General features: G+C 32.6%; 1 protein-coding gene across 4 annotated transcripts; it reads left to right on the forward strand.

Moving 5' to 3' along the window:
- The first annotated feature begins 5,621 nt into the window (after positions 1-5,621).
- LOC143054741 (ATPase inhibitor mai-2, mitochondrial-like) lies at positions 5,622-20,792 on the forward strand. 4 transcript variants are annotated; one of them, XM_076227781.1, is made up of 6 exons: positions 5,622-5,720; positions 9,228-9,270; positions 10,835-10,860; positions 15,325-15,388; positions 16,941-17,021; positions 20,504-20,792. In XM_076227781.1, exons 1-6 carry the CDS (start codon positions 5,674-5,676, stop codon positions 20,585-20,587), a joined length of 345 nt encoding a protein of 114 aa, XP_076083896.1. In that variant the 5' UTR covers positions 5,622-5,673; the 3' UTR covers positions 20,588-20,792. The 4 variants fall into 4 exon arrangements, with proteins under 4 accessions (XP_076083896.1, XP_076083895.1, XP_076083894.1 ...); XM_076227780.1 differs by lacking the exon at positions 16,941-17,021 and adding an exon at positions 18,379-18,459; XM_076227779.1 differs by having other exon boundaries at positions 5,640-5,735.
- The last annotated feature ends 726 nt before the right edge of the window (positions 20,793-21,518 follow it).

Raw genomic sequence — 21,518 nt, forward strand, 5'->3', positions numbered from 1 at the left:
TATATTCAGTGGACCATGAAATTGGGGTCAAAACTATAATTTGGCTTTAAAATTAGAAAGATCATATCATGGGGAACATGTGTACTAAGTTTCAAGTTGATTGGACTTCAACTTCATCAAAATCTACCTTAAAAAACATACAAAAGTAACAAAGTCCATAAGCTCCTGACTTGCGACAAGCTCAAAAAATGCAGCGGAGTTTAACAAGTTTTGTGAGTCCGAGTCCGTTGTCAGAAAAGGTAACAACAGAAACTAAGGAAAATGACAATGATATATAAATAAACAAAGGACTACTAGCAGTTACTGACATGCCAGCTCAAGACCTTATTTAAACTGACTGAAAGATTATGTCTTCATCATATGAAAATCAAGCACAATCCCTCCCGTTAGTGGTTTTGTATCATTCCATCATAAAATATATGAGAAGAAAGAATGTGTGTGTTATTTCCTACATAAGCCCTAATGGATATCTTAATATTCTTCTGGGAATATTCATAATGCTAATCGGAGAAGAAAACTGCCAACGGGTTTTATAATGCTCTGTCCTGGAATGGCTTGCGATTGGAACACATACTGCTTCAAAGAATCATACTGGCTACAATGGAATATGTAAGCGATATGCCTAGCATAAAAAACGTCCACTGATATACCGTGATATCATTTTAGATGATAAACCGTATATATTTTAATAAAGTTTTTTTTCAAAAATATTCTGCAAAAATAACATCTTCTTTATAATCAGCATCGTTTGATTTGGTCTGGAAAATGGGAAATTTGTAATGTTTGTCTTGTTAACCGTTGGAATAGTCAATAATTCAAATGAGAAATTTTGTTATTCACAATGAAAAGAAATTGTTATGTCCCTCTGCCTCTGCTGATATCCAGTTGAAGAATGTATTTAATTCGCTCTGTTTGTTAAACAGTCTTTTTATACAAAAAATCTTTGAATGCAAGATAATGACCAGCCTATATCTTGTAGGATAATATCCTTTTAATGTTTGTGGGACTTGGATAATTATTCCGATCGAATGGTCAACCATTTTACAGATAAGGAGCAATTATCTGTTCACATTCTTGTCTGATAACGTAAATCATGAATACTTGGGGCATTATGCGCAATTGTTTCTCCATATGCGATAATGGTAACGTTTTCTTCTGTAGCTCAGCTCATATCGCAATCATATGTATGATGGCTTGTTTCGCAGCTGAGACATTTTCACATATGTGGTTACATTTTCCGGGTACGAAGTGTGATGAATTTTTCCGTAAATTAGCATACCCCCAAAATCCTTTCGTGTTGCGGCTCTTCATGGTAAAAAGTCCCACAATAATTTCTTTGAAAATTTAATACTTTGAATACATATAATAACACCGTAGTTTTAACACATTTATTCTAAGGTCCCAGGGGCGGATCCAGGATTTTGGAAAGGGGGCGAAGGTTTAAAATTCGCCGAGCGGAGCGAGGGAAAAAAAATTTGGGACCTTTTTGGGGCTAAAAAATACATAATTAAACGGTTCCTGTCGTGGGGCATTTATATTTTATAGTTGCTGTAAAGTGTAAGGGTGGGACATTTTTGATGCTTCATATTCTCCCTATTAATTGTCTATCATAAAATGATAGTATGGATTCAAAGCTTAATTGATGTGGGACTTGTCAGTAAAAAATAGACATGGAAATGATCGCCGGTTTGTTGCAAGTTAAGTTATCATAACCTCAAAGATTTCTTGTTGTAAACAAGATATACGCCGGGTTATTCGATGAAAACACTTGTGTCGATGAGGTCAAAATATTAAAATCTTAATATTGGCGAATTTTGATTCCGTTCGGTCAACTTTTTTTGCAGAAATCATTTTTTTGGAAGAACAAGCACCAAAATCGTAAATTATAACTTTTTATTTGCAAATGTTACTAAAATAATACCAAGCGATTGTCTTCATATTTCTTTGATGAACAAAATTTGAGAAAATTTAGTATTTTGTATTAACAAGGAATTTGCATTCGTAACAAGTCATACAAATCGAATTTTTGAATTGAAATTGCACTTTTATCGAATAAAAACGAGTAATATCTTTAAGTAATATTCTTTAATATTGTTAAAAGTAGTATAACACTGTAAAAAGTAGCATAACACCATAAAAAGTCTTTTTCTCGGGATATATCAGTTTGTTTTTGGGATAGAATGTTTTTCTTGTATTTCTCGGGAAATCGTGGTACCGCAATACGACCGACACGAGTTAGAAAAGACAAACAGGCCTTTTTTATCCAAATGTTTGGTTGATATGTTTCACCCAACAGAGTCTGAAATGACAACGAATATATAAGTCCGGCGAAACATATTTTTTAAACAAATAAAAAAAACCACAAACCCTAATTAACTGTTAAAGGTTCCACCCCTTACCAACATTTCATTAGTATCTTGTTATATTTAAAACCAATGTATATCTATAATTGTACTGCATGATTCCAAAGATATCATGTTGAGGTTTGTAAAAGTATTTTAACATTTTGTGCCTCAATATCTCATTTTCGGCATTATAATTGTATAGTTTAAATCTTTTGGGACCTTTCAATATTTCTGGCCATTCGTCTCCCTATTTCAAGACTCGCATCATCGTCCGAAAATTCCTGATGTTGCTGTTCTGATTGAGCATCTCCACCTAGATCCCCTCAATGACAGTGATCCCTCTCATTAATATTTTGTTTTGAGGCTTGGATTCTGCAAGTTTTTGGTTGTAACTCGAAGAAGACGGCTGCTATCGAGAAATGGGTGTCCTGAAGCGAGATTTGGAGGGCTGATTTACAAAGGCGGAGGATTACTTGCGTAATGTTGACGTGGGGTTGTGAGATGTTGATGACATATTGTTCTGACTGAGACGGCTTTATAAAAGAACCAGTCTAGCGATTTAGAGAGTTAGACGACTGGGTGCCGGAAGTGTTCATCATGAAAGTTGATGGATGATAATCAGTTTTGCATGACTGTATACGAGAAATTGTAGTGGCTGGCTGTGTGATATGAACAACTGATTGAAAGACGGCTGGTTATTAATACTATGTAAATGAGACATTTTTAATAAATGATTTAATGTTGGTATTTTTAATATACGATTAATATTGGTGTGGTTGACAATTTGTGTTTTAAGGGACAGTTTCAGGCACCATTTCTGGCATTGACTCTCTCAACAATGTAGGGGAACTTGATTGGGTGGAAGTTAAATTTGTCAGCGTATGTTCCATTGCCTGGTCATAGACTGGAAGATCATGATGGGAAGACTCAGAAATGGTTTCTGGAATTGTTATGTCGTCAAAAAATCCCTCATTTATGTCTGTTTGGTCCTCTGTTTCTCTCTTCTCCTGTTTATTCTCCTCCAAAGCAGTCTGGAGTGCCATTCCTGGATGAGTATACAGATACTCAACTCCAATTTACTTACTTGTATACACCATACAGGCCTGGTATGAATGGCCATATGAGTTTCCAAGGATGTTCACTGAGTACCAGAGTAGACTTCTACATATGTTACAGTATGTTGTGCGACCATCGACAGCTTGAGATGATATGTCCTGGTTTACATATGTTACAGTATGTTGTTCGACCATCGACAGCTTGGGATGCTCTGTCCTGGTTTACATATGTTACAGTATGTTTTTCGACCATCGACAGCCTGGAATGCTCTGTCCTGGTTTACATATGTTACAGTATGTTGTTTGACCATCGACAGCCTGCATAAGCAATCATGACAATTACAAACATTAGCTCTGATAAGCTTTTAAAACCGACAGAAAAAAAGCACAACAAAACATACATAGGAAGTCATGCACACATACAATTGAACATAACAAGCAAGAGTTCATATTACTATGTGTACATATAAAAACAATCTATAAAGCATCGTGAACACTGACACTGAAGCATGCTCTTATGAAGTAAACATCTGAATACAAAATTAAAAGTTACATTATTTCTCACATGAAATGTTCATATAGATTAGTTACGAAACTACAATAAGCACAACATAGCAGGAACACTATAGGGTAAACAAAACAAAACAATGTTGCCATGCTGAAAACTAAATGGACCGTACACGAACTGACTATAAGAATCTTTACTAATATACTACGTCCCAGGCTGACTTGAGATTTTGTTCAGGAAAAAAAAGATTTGAATTGTTGTTTTTATTAGTACTTTTATGCCTGTGATTTGTAATTTTTATTATTTTTATGATATGCAATCATACTCGATTTCTTTAGCTGATCTTTGCTCTTTAGTTGATTTTTCATAAATTTAATTAGGAGATAACTGTATTGTATTTTAAGCTCCGACGGCATAAATTGGGGATTTCATGGTCGCAAATTTAAATTAAGTTAACTGGCGACACGTTAGCGGAGACAGTAAACGGGTATTTGCGACCATCAATTCCCCAATTGATGCCGTCGGAGCTTAAAATACAATATTGTTATCTCCATTCTAATGAAACTGACAGAAAACATCGTTAAAACATGTATTTAAAATCCGTCATATGCCGTTTGCGCTTGCGCGTATCGGCCCCATATCATCAATTGTCAATTGATGCCATGTAAGTAAGTGACTTTATCCAATCAAAATGAACGTTACAAACGTTGTTGCATTATAATTCATCTTGCACTCCCTCTTTTATTGAGGGGAAAGGGGGTCTGAGTAGTCCAATATTGTACTGCTGTCCAATGCACCACAGTTGAAGCCTTCACGGAGAACAGATTCCTACATCTGTTCTCAACCAATACTACACCATGTAATTTTAACACCTTGTAAATAGTTTTATCTTACATGTACAGTGAAAATCAAAAACAAGTTATTATTTCTTTATTTAGTTTTTGATGTAAATATATACTTGTAAATTTTACCCACGCATGCACGGCACATAATCATCAATATTATGTAGTCCTATAACATATGACCTCGGGGGCGTTATTTTCTTTTTCTATTTACTGTTCTGATATTTATTTTTTTACTATCAATGTGCCACCCGCATTAATAAAAAATAAAAAATGAAAATATCAGTATAAAAACGTTAACAATTGAATAAGAATGCGAAGTCATATGTTATAGGACTACAATATAATGATGGAATGCGGAAACTGAAAGAAGAAGAAGAGTATCACTGGCCTGTCAACACAGAGGTTGCACGGGCAGGTGCGCTCGACTACAAACTTAATTGACACTCCTACTACTACTCAGGCCCACTCATCTACTCCCACCAATAAAAATGGTCGCCAGGACTTGAAATAGTCAACCGAATGATGATAGTGGCACAAAATATCATTCTATCAATTAGTTAATCTCACGTTTTAGATTTCTTTTATTTTTATTATGCTTTGGGGTGTTCGTCACTTTTTTAATGTCACTGGCTCCCTCCAAGGATTTGTATACAAATCCTTGCTCCCTCCCACCCAATATCGCTTTTGCAACAATTAAGGAAAAAAAAATAGAATATATTTTTAAACTTTAAAAAATCATTACTTTAAAGCTATGTAACATTAATTCATTTTTGCAAACGATTCTATATCTTTATTAGAAACGATGAAAATGTCGACGTCCCAATGACTCCCAATGAATAAAAGTTTCTTGTTAAAAATGCGCTCCATAGTTGTTATCTCCCTTGGTTCTATATCCGTAACTTTGCAGACGTAAAATAACTATGGCATTGCAAGCAGCTAAAAGATTAACCTCTCTGCGGTTTATTGGGTATGGCAATATAAAGTAATGTTTCTGTTGCATTACAAAACTACCAAATTATTCATAACAGAGATTAAATTGCTTTAACGACACATAAGAACTTAGTAATTTGCCCTTTACTCTGTTCAAACAGTTGAAGGTCGCATGGTCAACACACATGTGTATTACGTTTTATACAGTAATGTATTTTTGAATACGGAAAACCACATTAGACATTTGCTGTAAAAGTGTTAATGAGTTACATGATTTAAGGATAACAGTTTTAAAATATTACAGTCTATAGTAACCCCTCTTTTTTAAGATTTTGTTTTACCATAAATGTTTATCCCTAATCACTAAATTTGATACATCATTGACTTCTTTGGATCATTACTAGGTTTTGCACTTCTATGCACAGTGGCGGATCTATAAATTTTCATAAGTGGGGGCCCACTGACTGCCTAAGGGAAGGGGGGGGCTGCTCCAGTCATGCTTCAGTGATTCCCTATAGAAGCAACCAAATTTTTCCCAGAAAAGGGGGGGTGGCGTTATAATAGAAAATACTTCACCCACAATACACCTTATTGCTCTTTCATTTGGAAATCGAGAATCTGCCCCTGCTAAACTATAGACGTCATCATGGTCATACAACAATAGCTTTTTCATTGTGGCGTCGTATATTTTGTATTATGACGTCAAAATTTTAGGGGAACTTTGTGATATCCAGTAATGGCAGACAAATAGCAAGGTTTCAAACCCCCTCATTTGGGGGGACGATAAATGTATTTGAATAGGGACAAATGGTTATGTACATATATATAATCATGATAATCATGATAATCAAAAATTTGGTATAGGAATATTTCAATAATTAGTTTGCGCTCAACTCTGATAAGAAAGATGCTTAGACATATTAAAAGTACAAATAGGTTTGAACAAGAGTGACCCCTCTTTCATGAGACTAAATTTGAATGAAAAGGTCGATAGCAGTAAAACCTCAGTTGTAGTTGTGGAAAAAGTTTTACTATAAATATGTACATTTGTATATTGTTCACAAATTAAACACCTACCTCTTTAAATAAAGTGAATGTCTGTTCAAACTGTTTTCATGGTCTTACTTTTTTCAGCTGTGTGTTGAAGTGAAGTAAGTCTCTCATGTAATAAAATGGTTATGGAATGCTCAAATGCAAGTGCAAAAAAAATCTGAATAGGCTTACAATTACTGCTTATTGTTGCACTATTTATATATGCTAGCCAAAGCATACCGGTATATATACGATGTATGGTTTTGAAAGTTGTTAACTTGTTAACTGCAAGGACTGGACAAAAATATTGTCTTTAAGCATGGTAATGGTAATCATGTACATGTAATGACGTATACAATTATATATGAATAGCAGTGTGCAAATCTTATTACAAATTATACTACCCCTATAACATTAAAGCCTCTGAGCATGGCACATGGGATCAGGGTATTGGAGTTACACTAAAACACACACTCACACAATACATTAAATAGGATAATTAGAATGGCCCAAAATATTTGAAAGGTCAACAGAGAACCCCCCCCCCCCCCCTCCAAAAAAAAAAATAAAATAAATAAATAAATAAACCTAGAAACAAACACAATCAACAAAAACATACATGTACAGACTCAAAATCTCTGTATTTATTTATTTATTTTCCCCATTTTCAGTAGCAATAGTCTATTATTCTCTATCTGTACTCTGTAAATATCATCTAGACTCTTAGATGAAAAGTCATCCACCTATTGTACAGTGCTGATTACCATTAATTTGTAAAATAAATACAAGAAGTTCAGCTTTCATGTATAAATCATTAAATGGCCATGCACAGTACTGTAATTAGAAAAATGCTCTTTTAATTTGAACAATATACAAATGTATAAAAATATTTAAATAGGATGTGATATGATTGCCAATATATAAAAAAAGCAATTTATAAAAAACAAATTTGGCAGACATGAACTACATGAACAAACTACAACTACTCAGCACTGAACTAAAGGAACCTGACTTGGGACAGGCACATAACAAATATGGCAGGGTTAAACATATTTGTGAGGGCTGAACCCACTCCTTAATCTGGATTTCTTTTGTAAATTTGAACCACAAGATAAATTGTTCAAATACATACATGTACAAAATAAAAATATTATATATACAGGGATCTCCATGGCCTGTTTAACGATGGCGCCCCGCCATCGTTCAAATGTCTTGCTCCATCGTCAAATGACTTGCTCCATCGTTAAATTGTCTTGCGCCATCGTTAAATTGTCTTCCGCCATCGTTCAAAACTTCATCGTTTTTTGTAGCCCGACGCCATTTTTTTTTTTATCAATTATAATCAAATGCATGTAATTGCATAACCCTTAGGCTTTTTATGTTATAATCCAATACAGTTCTAACGCCTGGGGTATATCCGGATTAAGATCGCTAATCACTTGTACCTGAGCTTGTACAGGTAGATCAACAAACCAGACAGGAGAATACTATCTGAGGATAGACGATTCATTTGTCGAATTAACCAAATAAGTTTCAGCAAATGATTATGATAATTTAGATTAAATAAATAAATTAATAATCCAGTTACAAAGAAAACAAGTCGAACACGTGCTTTATTTTGACTTACGCAATCAGCATCCCCCTTTTTTAAGAAGTACAAAATAAGACGCAAAACAGTAAATATTATTTCATCGCAAATAACTCGAGTACTGCTGTAACGATAATTTAGATTTACTTTAAAAGTTTAAAAGTAAAAACTTAAATATTTCCTGTAAAGAAATATCGTATCGTAATTCCGAATTCATTTCGTATATTACAATCAAATTGATACATCCGCGTTTTTCCGGTTTCTTTTCAGACTCGAAAGATGCATGTTGCACAGCATCAATTTGCCAGATAAAGTCATTGAAAACCTTTTCATTTGTCAACATTTGCTTTATAAATCTCTTTCACCTTTTACATAACCCGTACGAATCGTTTTGTTGTTGCTGCCAATCAGCCATACCTGTAATGGGTTCTGAATTCGACAGTGTCCATGAAAAATAAGCTCCACATCATATGATTTTTAACCCCCATAACAATTACCAAAAATACAAAAAATCTACATGGGGACCTTCGTGACAGCTTTGGTCATTCTCAACTGAGGGGGGACCATGAAGACTTGGCATTTGAATGATTAAAAACGGCAATAAATGAAAATATTGATACTTCTAATTCTATAATGAAAATTCAAATAAATATAATTAAATAAGCAATGAATTAGCATGTTCACCATTCCTTGTATGGAAGGATAAAATAATTCCGATCGCGCTACACTGTACAACATAGACACGGTTTGTACTGGTGAAAGTTCCTCCATGGTTCAATTTTCATCCATGGAGATCCCTGATATAGGAAATCTCTGATGCATAACAGAAGTGGACCCCCTCTTTTGAAAATTTCTGGATCTGTCACTGACCACATCTCCATTTATTCATGTTTTGTAATATTTTGTGATTTTTTTTTATTTCAGAATCAGGGCCATGAGTGATGAATGGGGAAGTGGTGCAGGAAAGGTAAACACATATCTACTTAAATTCATCCCCAACAGTCTTCTACAATATATCTCAACCTAAGTTCAAACAATCCAGGCTTGTAAAATGCTTTACCCGGCCTGTAAAAATCACCCCTACATGCCAATAAAACCTGATTAAAGTTTCGTAAAATTCAGCTTCAGGCCTTTAGATTCAAAGTTTATCACAAAGACTGTATATATAAATGAAAAGAAAAATTGTAAAAATAATCAGTGGTCAAAAATATGTTGTTCATTACAAACATGGGGAAAATATAGAATATGCACAAGAAAAAAGTGTTTTTTGAAGTAGAAAAGGGAGATAAAAAAGTTTGATAATATTTTAAGGGAGATAATAGAGCTTTGATATTATGATATAAGGTTACAAGAGCCCAATTATTTGTTTACATTTTACCGGCAAGTTTTTTACCACAAGATGGTACCCAGAATAGAAAACTATACTGCTTCTGATTGGATGATACAGAATTGGAATTACATTTAACCTAAAGCTTATCCAATTAGGTTTAAAAATTGCAGAAAATCATATTCACAGTTTACGAAGTATAGAAAATATCTTCCATTTCTGCATGTCGGAGCCATTAAAAATATGCCTTTTTCATTAAGCTAAAAAAAAAAAATGATCTTTTTCAACTGCATTTTAAGTCAATTTCTGCTGCATGACCCTATATATTTTTTTGGTTGCAACACTGGCATTTCTAGTAACAGTAACTGCTAACCGTTTTTCCCTAGTTTGTGTTGTCTTAGAGAAAAAAATATGGAACACCAGTGGTACTCTATGGAAAATGCATTACGAATAATTGGGCTCTTCTAACCATAAAGGTAAACCCTCTGATCCTATTAAATATTGTATAATTTTAGCTCTACCTTAATTTCAAGCAGACTTATCCAAAGACAAAATATACCATTTATACATGGTAATTTTATTACATCTTTTCACTTACAAAAAATTTATGAAATTGTAACTTTGAGCTTCTGTGGTAAGAAAACTTGACTTAAAATCAACAAATTTAATATTTAGCACTGTGATAAGACTGATAAGACATATATACATGTACATATATTACAAGAAGTTTAGCTTCAAGCTTAGGTTGACTTATTTCTGTAAAATAGTTGTTGTATTAAGTCCCAAAGAAAACTACACAGCACAAGGACCTTCTGAATTTTGATGTTGGGTAATCACTTTTACTTGATCATGTTAATAACAACAACAACAATACTTTATTTTAAGAGGGTTACACAGTTAGCTATATAACTTATCTTCCCTTCCATCATGAAAATCAAACAAATACAAACATATACATTGCATACATCAGTATAAAAAGTCAAGTATGATAATAACGTTCAATACAACTTGATAAAATGTTATGAAAAAATTCAAATGATGACATAATCAGTTTTCAATGTTATTTATACAGCTAATACATGATAATTTGACTTTTATGCAGTGGTTCAAATTCAATTCATTGGGATAAATGTTTGTTCTATAACCAAGAAATGATAATGTACACTACATGTTTATCATATTTGTCATAATTTTATCTTTGTAGGGTGGTGGTGCTGGTGGCAGTGTAAGGTAAGATAACAAAACAAAGTATTATTCAACTGTAAGAAATATTATTGGAAGTTCTCCAACTGATAATGGATCAGCTTTATAGTTGTGGCTTAGGAAATGATTGGGCAAAGATACCAAATTGTTCAAACTTTCCAAGTAAAAAAGAATTGACAGTGCCATGACAAAAAAACAAAACAAAAACCCAACAGAACACATAGAAAACTAAAGATTGAAGAACATGAACCCGGGGTTCCCACCTAAAAACAAGGGTATTATCTCAGGTGATCCTTCTTCACATGTTTTGATTGAATAATAATCATAAGTTTGAGTATCTTTTGAATTTACATTGTTTTTCTGGTTTTAATATGACCCTACTTGTATACTCACAATAGGGAAATCTATGAATGCAGTTGATCATCATTCCAGTCCTGTTTTATGTACTGTCACATGACTGTAAATTCAGAAACTACTGTGAGGTTTTTATTATTGCGAAAAATGCGACAGGTGTAAATGCAATAATTCAAACTAACATTTTATAATATTTTGTAAGACTTAAAGAGGATTTTTCTCAAAATCGTAAAAATTAAAATCGCATTTAAGTGTAAATCGACAAAATCGCAATAATAAATGCATGTAACGATTTTTATACGACCGCAAAATTTGAAAATTTTTTCGTCGTATATTGCTATCATGTTGTCGTCTGCGTCGTCGTCGTCGTCCGAATACTTTTAGTTTTCGCACTCTAACTTTAGTAAAAGTGAATGGAAATCTATGAAATTTTAACACAAGGTTTATGACCACAAAAGGAAGGTTGGTATTGATTTGGGGAGTTTTGGTCCCAACATTTTAGGAATTAGGGGCCAAAAAGGGCCCAAATAAGCATTTTCTTGGTTTTCGCACTATAACTTTAGTTTAAGTTAATAGAAATCTATGAAATTTTGACACAAGGTTTATGACCACAAAAGAACGGTTGGGAGTGATTTTGGGAGTTTTGGTTTCAACAGTTTAGGAATTAGGGGCCAAAAAAGGGCCCAAATAAGCATTATTCTTGGTTTTCGCACAATAACTTTAGTTTAAGTAAATAGAAATCAATGAAATTTAAACACAATGTTAATGACTACAAAAGGAAGGTTGGTATTGATTTTGGGAGTTTAGGTCCCAACAGTTTAGGAATTAGGGGCCAAAAAGGGACCCAAATAAGCATTTTTCTTGGTTTTCGCACCATAACGTTAGTATAAGTAAATAGAAATCTATGAAATTTAAACACAAGGTTTATGACCATAAAAGGAAGGTTGGTATTGATTTGGGAGTTTTGGTCCCAACAGAATAAGGGGCCCAAAGGGTCAAAAATTAAACTTTGTTTGACTTCATCCAAATTGAATAATTGGGGTTCTTTGATATGCCGAATCTAACTGTCATGACTGTGTATGTAGATTCTTAACTTTTGGTCCCGTTTTCAAATTGGTCTACATTAAGGTCCAAAGGGTCCAAAATTAAACAGTTTGATTTTGACAAAAAATGAATCAGTGAAGTTCTTTGATATGCTGAATCTAAAAATGTACTTAGATTCTTGATTATTGGCCCAGTTTTCAAGTTGGTCCAAATCGGGGTCTAAAATTAAACTTTGTTTGATTTCATCAAAAATTGAATAAATGGGGTTCTTTGATATACCAAATCTAACTGTGTATGTAGATTCTTCATTTTTGGTCCTGTTTTCAAATTGGTCTACACTAAAGTCCAAAGGGTCCAAAATTAAACTTAGTCTGATTTTAACAAAAATTGAAATCTTGGGGTTCTTTGATATGCTGAATCCAAAAATGTACTTAGATTTTTTATTATGGGCCCAGTTTTCAAGTTGGTCCAAATCAAGATCTAAAATTATTATATTAAGTATTGTGCAATAGCAAGTCTTTTCAATTGCACAGTATTGCGCAATGGCAAGAAATATCTAATTGCACAATATTGTGAAATAGCAAAAAAAATTTTAATTAGAGTTATCTTTCTTTGTCCAGAATAGTAAGCAAGAAATATCTAATTGCAAAATATTGTGCAATAGCAAGATTTTTTTTTTAATTGGAGTTATCTTTCTTTGTCCAGAATCAACTTAAATCTTTGTTATATACAATATACAATGTATATTCACTTTTTACTACCAACTGATAAATTAAAATAATCTTTACCATTCAGTGATAACAAGCAGTTTTTTTACATCTTAATATTTTATGATGTATTTAAATGAGTAGTTATTGTTGCAAACTCCATTAGAAATTTTAATTGAGATTAGTTTTGGAATAAGGGAAAGGGGGATGTGATTAAAAAAATTGGGTTCATTTTTGCTCATTTGAAATTTCATAAATAAAAAAGAAAATTTCTTCAAACATTTTTTTGAGAGGATTAATATTCAACAGCATAGTGAATTGCTCTAAGAGAAAACAAAAATTTTAAGTTCATTAGAACACATTCATTCTGTGTCAGAAACCTATGCTGTGTCAACTATTTAATCACAATCCAAATTTAGAGCTGAATCCAGCTTGAATGTTGTGTCCATACTTGCCCCAACCGTTCAGGGTTCAACCTCTGCGGTCGTATAAAGCTACGCCCTGCGGAGCATCTGGTTGAATTTTCAGTATGTGATCATTATGGCAGTTCTGTTTCAGTGATCGGGAAGGACGTGCGCCCTGCGCCTATAGCGCATATTGACCAGAAATGGCGCATAGAGTGACAAATGTAAGGGCCCACGTGGCGCACGATATTTTTCACATCGTTTCGAAACGTTTAGATATCGTCAAATGAATTTCCGATCGTGTTCCGTGCCGCCATGTGTGTGTTCACAACTGTATAATGTTCCTCAAATCATAGGAGCACCTATATATTTTTATGACGTCTCGGATGTTTTCCTATGGTAATAAAACCATGCGGATTAAGTCTCAGGTGTTTTCCTATGGTAATACAATAGAACCATGCGGTTTAACTGATAACCGAAAATACGTAATTAACCATCGTTCATGATATAATTTTTTATTAGCAACTTAAAATTTGTGAAATTTGGCTATTACAGACGAGATTTAAATCTAATAATAATCTTTTAATATAGTTTAGCTTGCTATTATTTCGATTGAAAATCCCTGAGGCCTTTTTATGAATATGGTTTTTGTCTCCATAAAAGCCGCTTAATTGTCCTTGTCATTTTTGGGTTTTTGGCTCGTTTTGACATTTTATAAACGTGACTTCAGCGAATTATTGTTTTGTTCTGTCAATTAATGGTACTCTTTACTGATATTCTTGTCATCGTGATGAAGTAATAATAATAATACAAGAAGTGCAGAGGAAGTGCCTGAAATGTCCTCTAATACGCAACATCTGGAATAAGTATGGTATCGACGAAGACCCAAATTTAATGTTAAAAAAAACATGAACATGAACAATCCAAGGCAACAGTACCAGTTTAAACATTGTAAATAAAGGTTATCTTAATATTGTCCGTTTTGGAAGAAGTTATTGTATATTCATTAAAATTACAGAATCACAGGAACAATATCCATGATATTATTTAAAATTATAAAGCTAAGTACCAACACCCACCCCTTTGCCAAAAAATAATGATACTTTTTATTTTTTTTTACAGAAGTCAATTCAAATGGCCCACTCATTTGACAACATGGCCCATTATTTTTTTAAATGGCCCATTGAATTTATTTTTGAGGGGCCCTGGGCCCATAGTGAAAAAAACCTTCCAGATCACTGCTGTTTTATATACTATGAAGCATTCATGGTTTTAAAAAAAACCATGATTTTGGTTGTATGTTTTGACTAGAAAGCCTCAAACTTTCATTTTAAAACCTTGTAATACTCATGATAATACATTTTAAAGTCATATAAAACCTAAAATTAGAAAAAAATATGTATATGTTTTTTTATAACTAAATGGATAGTTTTCATTATAAAACTTATATCCATATACTATTTTTTGAAGAAAATTCTTTAGATAGTCCACATTTTGAAGAAGTTTACTTTTTTTAATTGGTTGCTTCCAGGAAGAAATTCGTCAACATATTTTCCATATGCAAAGTGACCTTAGTGTGACCCTTCTCGTAAAAATCAGGTGATTGCAATACACATGAATCTGTCTAAAATAAACAATTATCTGACATGTACATGTTAAACACGTGCTCAATATCCATGCTTCTTTGTTGATTGTTTACTATAAGGTGACAATCGTTAAACTATGGCTTCAAAACACCACAATAATGTAGCTGCCATTTTTTTTACCACATAACAGACAGGGAGAAAAATAGATTGACAATTATACGATATATTTACGTAAAAAATGATAAAATTGTGCAAAGAATACTAAGTTTATGATATATACAATGTACATGCCTTGGTTCAAGAATTGGATAAACATTATTTTTCACCAGTCACTCGTTTCATATGACTTGAATATGAATATTCCGAATTTATTATTAAGTTATTCTATTATGACAGAGAGGCTGGTGGAGCGTTTGGTAAAATGGAGGCTGCCAGAGAAGAGCAATACTTCAGAAAATTGGTAAGAATAATAAATATTATATTTATATATAATTTAAAGACGATTTAAATTTTTATCCGTATTTAAACTATCGTTTTATATAAATTTTAGATTTTATGTTTCTGAGATATGGGATTTCATTCATAAAAATTTAAAGGGCCTTAGGGGTGAATTTCAAGTTTTCAGACAATATCCTTAAAGTGCTTTGAGCAGTTTTCATTAAAATTTGGTGACTGATTTATATGTATTATTAGATGACCTCCCTTTATTTTTTTGTTGATAAAGGACAAGGTTCACTAATGGCACAAAATGGCCTAAAATATCAACTTTATCATAAAACACCAAAAAGGTCTCAATTTGGTTCGTAAATGGGTCTATTTCAAAAGTATAAATGCTAAATATATCAGTTCTTTTCATAAGACTACAAGATATTCGCAAAAGTAAGCCCATTTTGGACATTTTGTCAAAATATAATGATTTTGTGCGTTTTTCAGACCTAAAAGCTTTTGAAACACCTTGGCCGCCACCTACGATCCAGAATGTGTTGTAACGAAAAGATTCCAATTTTGATATAGATTTCATCAATATAAAAACTTTTTGGATCGTAGATGGAGGCCAAGGTTAATTATGCCAAAAACAATTAAAATTATGGACAAAAAGTACCAAAATTGACCTTTTAATATACAAATTATGCTCATTTAAGGGGTCATTGCTCCATAAATAGTAAAGGAAAGTGCCAGAAAAAATATTTTTGTCTTAGTAGTATTATCACAAGTATTTCTATGTGAAATTTGTAATTTTTTGCCCAATTTAAAAAACATAAAAAAATCAGGGCCAATTTTAACCCTTCGTGAACCTTCTCCTTTCTGATATGCCATTGAGAAGTTATTGAACTTTATTCTTTGAAAAAGTGACGGGCTTAACATGCGCTCATGGCTCAGGTGTTTATTATGATTTTCTTAGGAGGAGTTCAATATTCTGCTGTCAATTTTCTGAGAAATAATAGACGACTTTCGAGTTCATCAGTCACTGGAAAAAACTTGTCAATTATGCTCGCCTTTATGACATCATTTACTACCAGATAGAGGGGATCGCCTGTATCCCTGCACTATTAACATTCATCAATTGTCTTTGTGATTGTCACTGTGCATGATAAACTTGTGCAATATCAGCAACATAGTTTTCCAACCACTCGCTCAACCTGGAACAGAAGTGACAAGGTCCCTAAACGCACAAGTGATGTTCAATAAAACCAAAGTTTTTGACGGAAATGCATCAAACTCAAAAGTTGTCTATTTCTTCAGCAGTTGAACAAAAATGTAGAATATTAATTTCGCAGCATTGCATTGTATGAGTGATAGTTTTTTTACCATTTGATTGAAAACAATTTCTCTCTTTGTGATAATCTTTAAAAAAACCTTCAGCCTGGCTTAAAGTGTTATGAAGATCTAGGAATATATTTATTATGGATTTAGATGAAAGATTACTTTTTAGAGAGACCAACAGATAAAAGATCGCCGCAAAAAATAAGAATATATTTATTATGGATTTAAATAAAAAAATTACTTTTTAGAGAGACCAACAAATAAAAGATCTTCGCAAACACATGGAAGAAGAAGTCAGTTACCATGAGAAGGAAATTATGAAAAATCAGGTCAAATTTTTTAATTGATCTTGGCAATGAGACAGCCTTGCTTGTACCATGATATAGTAGTCACACGCTATTATTCTCGTAACTATTTTATGATGCATATTGACATGTACAAAAGTATATAAACTCTCCTGTACTTTTCACATACAAACATGGAAAGGCTTACTAAATTGTTTTATAATAGATATATTCTTTTTTTGATTAAAGACCATGTGATCTTTTGCCAGCAGGTGGCATCTGTCAAACTCTTCTTGCAATAACACTTCAGATCTAAAAATTCGTTGAGTTTTAGAATTTCGCTTTTACTGCTTAAACATGTTTCTGCTTATTCTAATAATAATTATTTGAGGTTCAAAACTTCAAACTAACTTCTAAGGTTTTTGAAATGACAATAGTAAATAGTCATAGAAACAACTTATATATTTTAAGACTAGAAGTTGATAGAAAGTATTATTTTATTTAACTTGCTTTTTAATGTATAAAATTTTATAAGATTAACATTAAAACTATAAAATAGTTTGATTTATATATTTGTTGCTACTATTTACTATTCTTCATGAACTTAAGTGATTAGTAATCAATGTGGCATTGAAAATCTTGATTAAGTTTTTTGCTTCCAACTTATGTTTTCATAAATTATGATTTTAGCTCAAAAAGTATTGATGTCTCTGGTCAAGTTGAAATAAGATGTTGGATCAACATCTTAAAAGGCCTACTTCTAGATGTTGTATTTGGATTTATACAGGAGAGTTTTCTGCATGGTTGCATGGCGCTTTATACAAAACTGAGAAAGGCAAAATAATTGAAATGTTTTTGCATTAAGAACTCTTATCATCCATTCAAAATTCTAAAGGGAATCTTATATTAATTTATGAAAAGTCTCAAAATATACTGAAAATGAGCTTCCACCAGAGGCTTAGCAATTTTTATTTTGTAAGGGGACAATTTTAGCATGTACATAACCGTACAGGAAAATTGCATTTATTGATGGACTTAATTTTTGTTTTGTTTTATTCATGACAATTTCTTCTAATTTGGATTACACGAAAAATATGAAATTTGTTGGAGTAAGTTACACTTATAATTTTTTTTTGTCCTTTTAAGCTTCTGGTAAAATTTATCGGGTATATATTGTAATTTTTAAGACACTTGATCAAAAGGGAGTAAACTTTTGAGGGTTACCAGGGAAACTTATTGATGGTCATCCCCCAGCCTCTTCTTAATTAAATTTATAAAAAGTATCTTAAACATGAATGTTAATTTGCCTTTCTCAGAATTTATCCATTGTAACTCATTATGTACTGGCACTAATTGTTTCTCTTAGTTTTTGTCCTTTCTATTTTATTGTGTAAAACTATAGCAAGCTCAACAGTTAAAAGAAATGAAAGATCACTTAGATGAAGAAGTAAATCATCACGAAGTACAAATTAAACAGCACCAGGTATGGTTTTGTGTGAAAGTCATGTAGTTAAGAATCATACCATTGTGATTGTCATGTGATTAAAGATCATACCATGTGATTGTCATGTGATATGTAGCCTAGGTATGGCATTGTGTCTGACATTTGTTTGTGTTATTGTCATGTGATTCATACCATGTGATTTTTACGTGATATGAGTCAAACAAGGTATTATTTCATGTTGTTTAATGTTGTGATTGTCATGTTATTTTATAGTTTTTAAAAGCATTTGCTTTTACTGTCATTGTGTATGGCCATTTTGTCAAAATAGTGTGCACATGTTTTTGTTCTACATTTTTTTCAAGATTGTGTAAAAGTATGTGTAACAGTGTTTGCTTGACTTTTGTATTTAAAAGGAAGCTAATTGGATTTTAAACATTCCTCAAATGCAATATTTAACTAGAAGTTTAATTGTTAAATTCTTTTGCACAGACATTTTGATAATTATACACCACTCATATGGCCTTCAATAATGAGCAAAACTATAAGCTATAAAAGGCCCTGTGGTTTATCTTGTTTTCATTTCTTAACATCAATTAGACTGATACTGATAAAACAATACCAGTGATCTTGACCAAAACTAAATAAAGATAGATCATGAAGATAGAGGAGGAAGGTACAAAATGATGCCCAAGCAAACTATGACAGCTTTATTCAAACTAACAATTTATAGCCTAAACTATACTCATAATTAACATCAATCATTTAAGACTTCATATCTTGTTAAATTTAAACTATTATTCAATTATTACAAAAAAACTTTGTTTTGATATTTTTTTTAAATAAAAGATAGATAGATACTTTATTCTCTAAAAACTAAATACAAGTTTACAGAGAAATATAGTTATTCCTGACTTTTATGGCATAGAATTTTTATGCCCCTGTTGTAGTGGAGGTTGCATTTAGATTTACCCTTGTCAGTCTATGTTCTTCAGAAAGTACGTCCCAATGTTCATTTATATTCTCTTAAGTTTGACTCAACCAAACTTTATGAAAACTAACACACAATGCTTATTACCATAAAGCACAGATCAAGACTGAATTTTGGTGGTGTCACTTTAACTGTTTTAGAGTTATGCCCCATCACAAATGGAAAAATTGCTGATTTTTTTTGTTTCTGATCTTTAACATTAGTTTACCTGAACTAAATAAATGAAATTAAACTTATACATTATGCATATTACCAGGAAATACAGATAAAATTTGAATTTGGGGTAGTCACTTTAACTGTTCTAGAGTAACGCTTATTTACAAATCGAAAAATAACTTAATTTTTTGTTTGTGTTCTCTAACTTAACTTGGTTTCAACCAATTGGAAATAATACACTTCTTATTACCACAAAATTCAGAACAAGTACTAATTTAGGTTGCATCACTTTCATGGTCCCTTTAGTTTTTTTATGATATGCAAGCGGGGCATCATCTGTGTTCCATGGACCCATTCCCCATTTATTTTGGTATCTTACAGTATAAAATTTTTTTATATGTAAGGGAAGTGCCAAAACAACTTCCACATCACAGTAGAACTTTAGTTAAATTTTTCACAGAAAACATAGACAGTGCATGTCTTTCCTTTGGATTTAGATCATCTGTCCCGAAAGGACATATTTTAATAAGATGCTACGAACATATTTTGATAAGATGAGGGGGGATAGAATCTTTATCGGGACTCCGGGATCAAGTGTTTTTAAGCTCGGGGTTTCGGAATTGACCCTTTCGGATCCGGGAATTCTTTTTTTGAATTTCGGGACATCTGGATTTCGTGATTTTAAGCATGGAATTTCGAGATTTCGTGTTTTTAAGCCCAGGATTTCTGGATCAGGACCCCTCCTATCCCCCCTCTAAGATGCTACAAGCATATTTTGATAAGATGCTATAAGCATATTTTGATAAGATGCTACAAACATATTTTGATAAGATGCTACAAGCAGCTAATATATTTATGTTGAAAACAGATACTGTAAATTCAGATTATAGAATAATATTTTTTTTAAATCTTTTTGAATTTGTTATTTTTTTTATACAGGAAGCAATTGACAGACACAAGAAGAGAATAACTGACCTGGCTAAAGCAGAAAAGAAAACAGACGGGTCCAGTAGTAGTGATTAAAATACCCTGAGCACAACATAGTTAAATCAAGAGTTTCTTCTTATGTACGACTGCATATGTGTTTCTTTGTCAATGTGATTTAAAAAAATTTAGAAACTGAGAAGATGACTAACATTTCTTTTATGAATGTCAGGGAATATTATGAAAAATGTCATTGTAGACATTTAAATGTGTGACTTGTTATAGAATAAATTAATGAACAACATAGCGAGTTCATTGTTTTAAAAGTATCAAGTGGTATTCTATTTCCAACATTGTTGTAATGAATTTTTTTTGCTGATCTGGCCCTAAAATCTGGTCAAGCCAATGTCACTACCTGGCTTCCTTTATCATAAAAGAAACACATTTTGTCCCCAAAAAGATGCAGGGGACATAATAGTATTGTGTGTCCTTCCCTGTGAGTCTTGTCTGTCTTGTAAGGGCTCGCATATGTACAATCCTGCCTGATTTTTATACAACTTATGTCCCCCAGAAACGCTGTGCTGGAGTTGAAGAAATACCATTCATCTGTTCAATAGTATGTCTGCAGGCCCGTAGCCAGGAATTTCAAAAGGGGGGTTCGTTTGACTCAAAAACTCGACTTTAACAGTCACAATTCGAACAGAACATTGACTTTAACAGTGCTTATTTGTTTTCAAGGGGGGGTTCGTCCGAACCCCCCGAACCCCCCCTGGCTACGGGTATGGTCTGGTCTTGTTAGTGCTCGTGGAAATGTATCTTATGAAGATAATCACTCTGAATTGGCTCTGAAACCTTCAATTCTCTTATAATATTTATAAATTGCAAAAAAAAAAGTTTTCTTTTAGTTATTGCCCTTGGATGGATCAAATATGTGCAAACAGGAAAATTGGAACTCTGTTCTTTTGTTAAAAGAGTTATGCCCCTTGAAAATGTGAATTATAAAGAAATTTACATTGTAAGATTTCATGTG

Source organism: Mytilus galloprovincialis, chromosome 12 (genome assembly GCF_965363235.1).
Source record: "Mytilus galloprovincialis chromosome 12, xbMytGall1.hap1.1, whole genome shotgun sequence".
Classification (NCBI taxonomy): Eukaryota; Metazoa; Mollusca; class Bivalvia; order Mytilida; family Mytilidae; genus Mytilus; species Mytilus galloprovincialis.

Excerpts from the sequence above, each read along its gene's own strand:
- LOC143054741 (XM_076227779.1), top strand. The coding sequence starts at position 5,674 with ATGGCATTGCAAGCAGCTAAAAGATTAACCTCTCTGCGGTTTATTGGG. Across the intron at positions 10,861-15,324 it reads GGTGCTGGTGGCAGTGTAAG|AGAGGCTGGTGGAGCGTTTG; the intron begins GTAAGATAACAA and ends CTATTATGACAG. Across the intron at positions 17,022-20,503 it reads AGGAAATTATGAAAAATCAG|GAAGCAATTGACAGACACAA; the intron begins GTCAAATTTTTT and ends TTTTTTATACAG.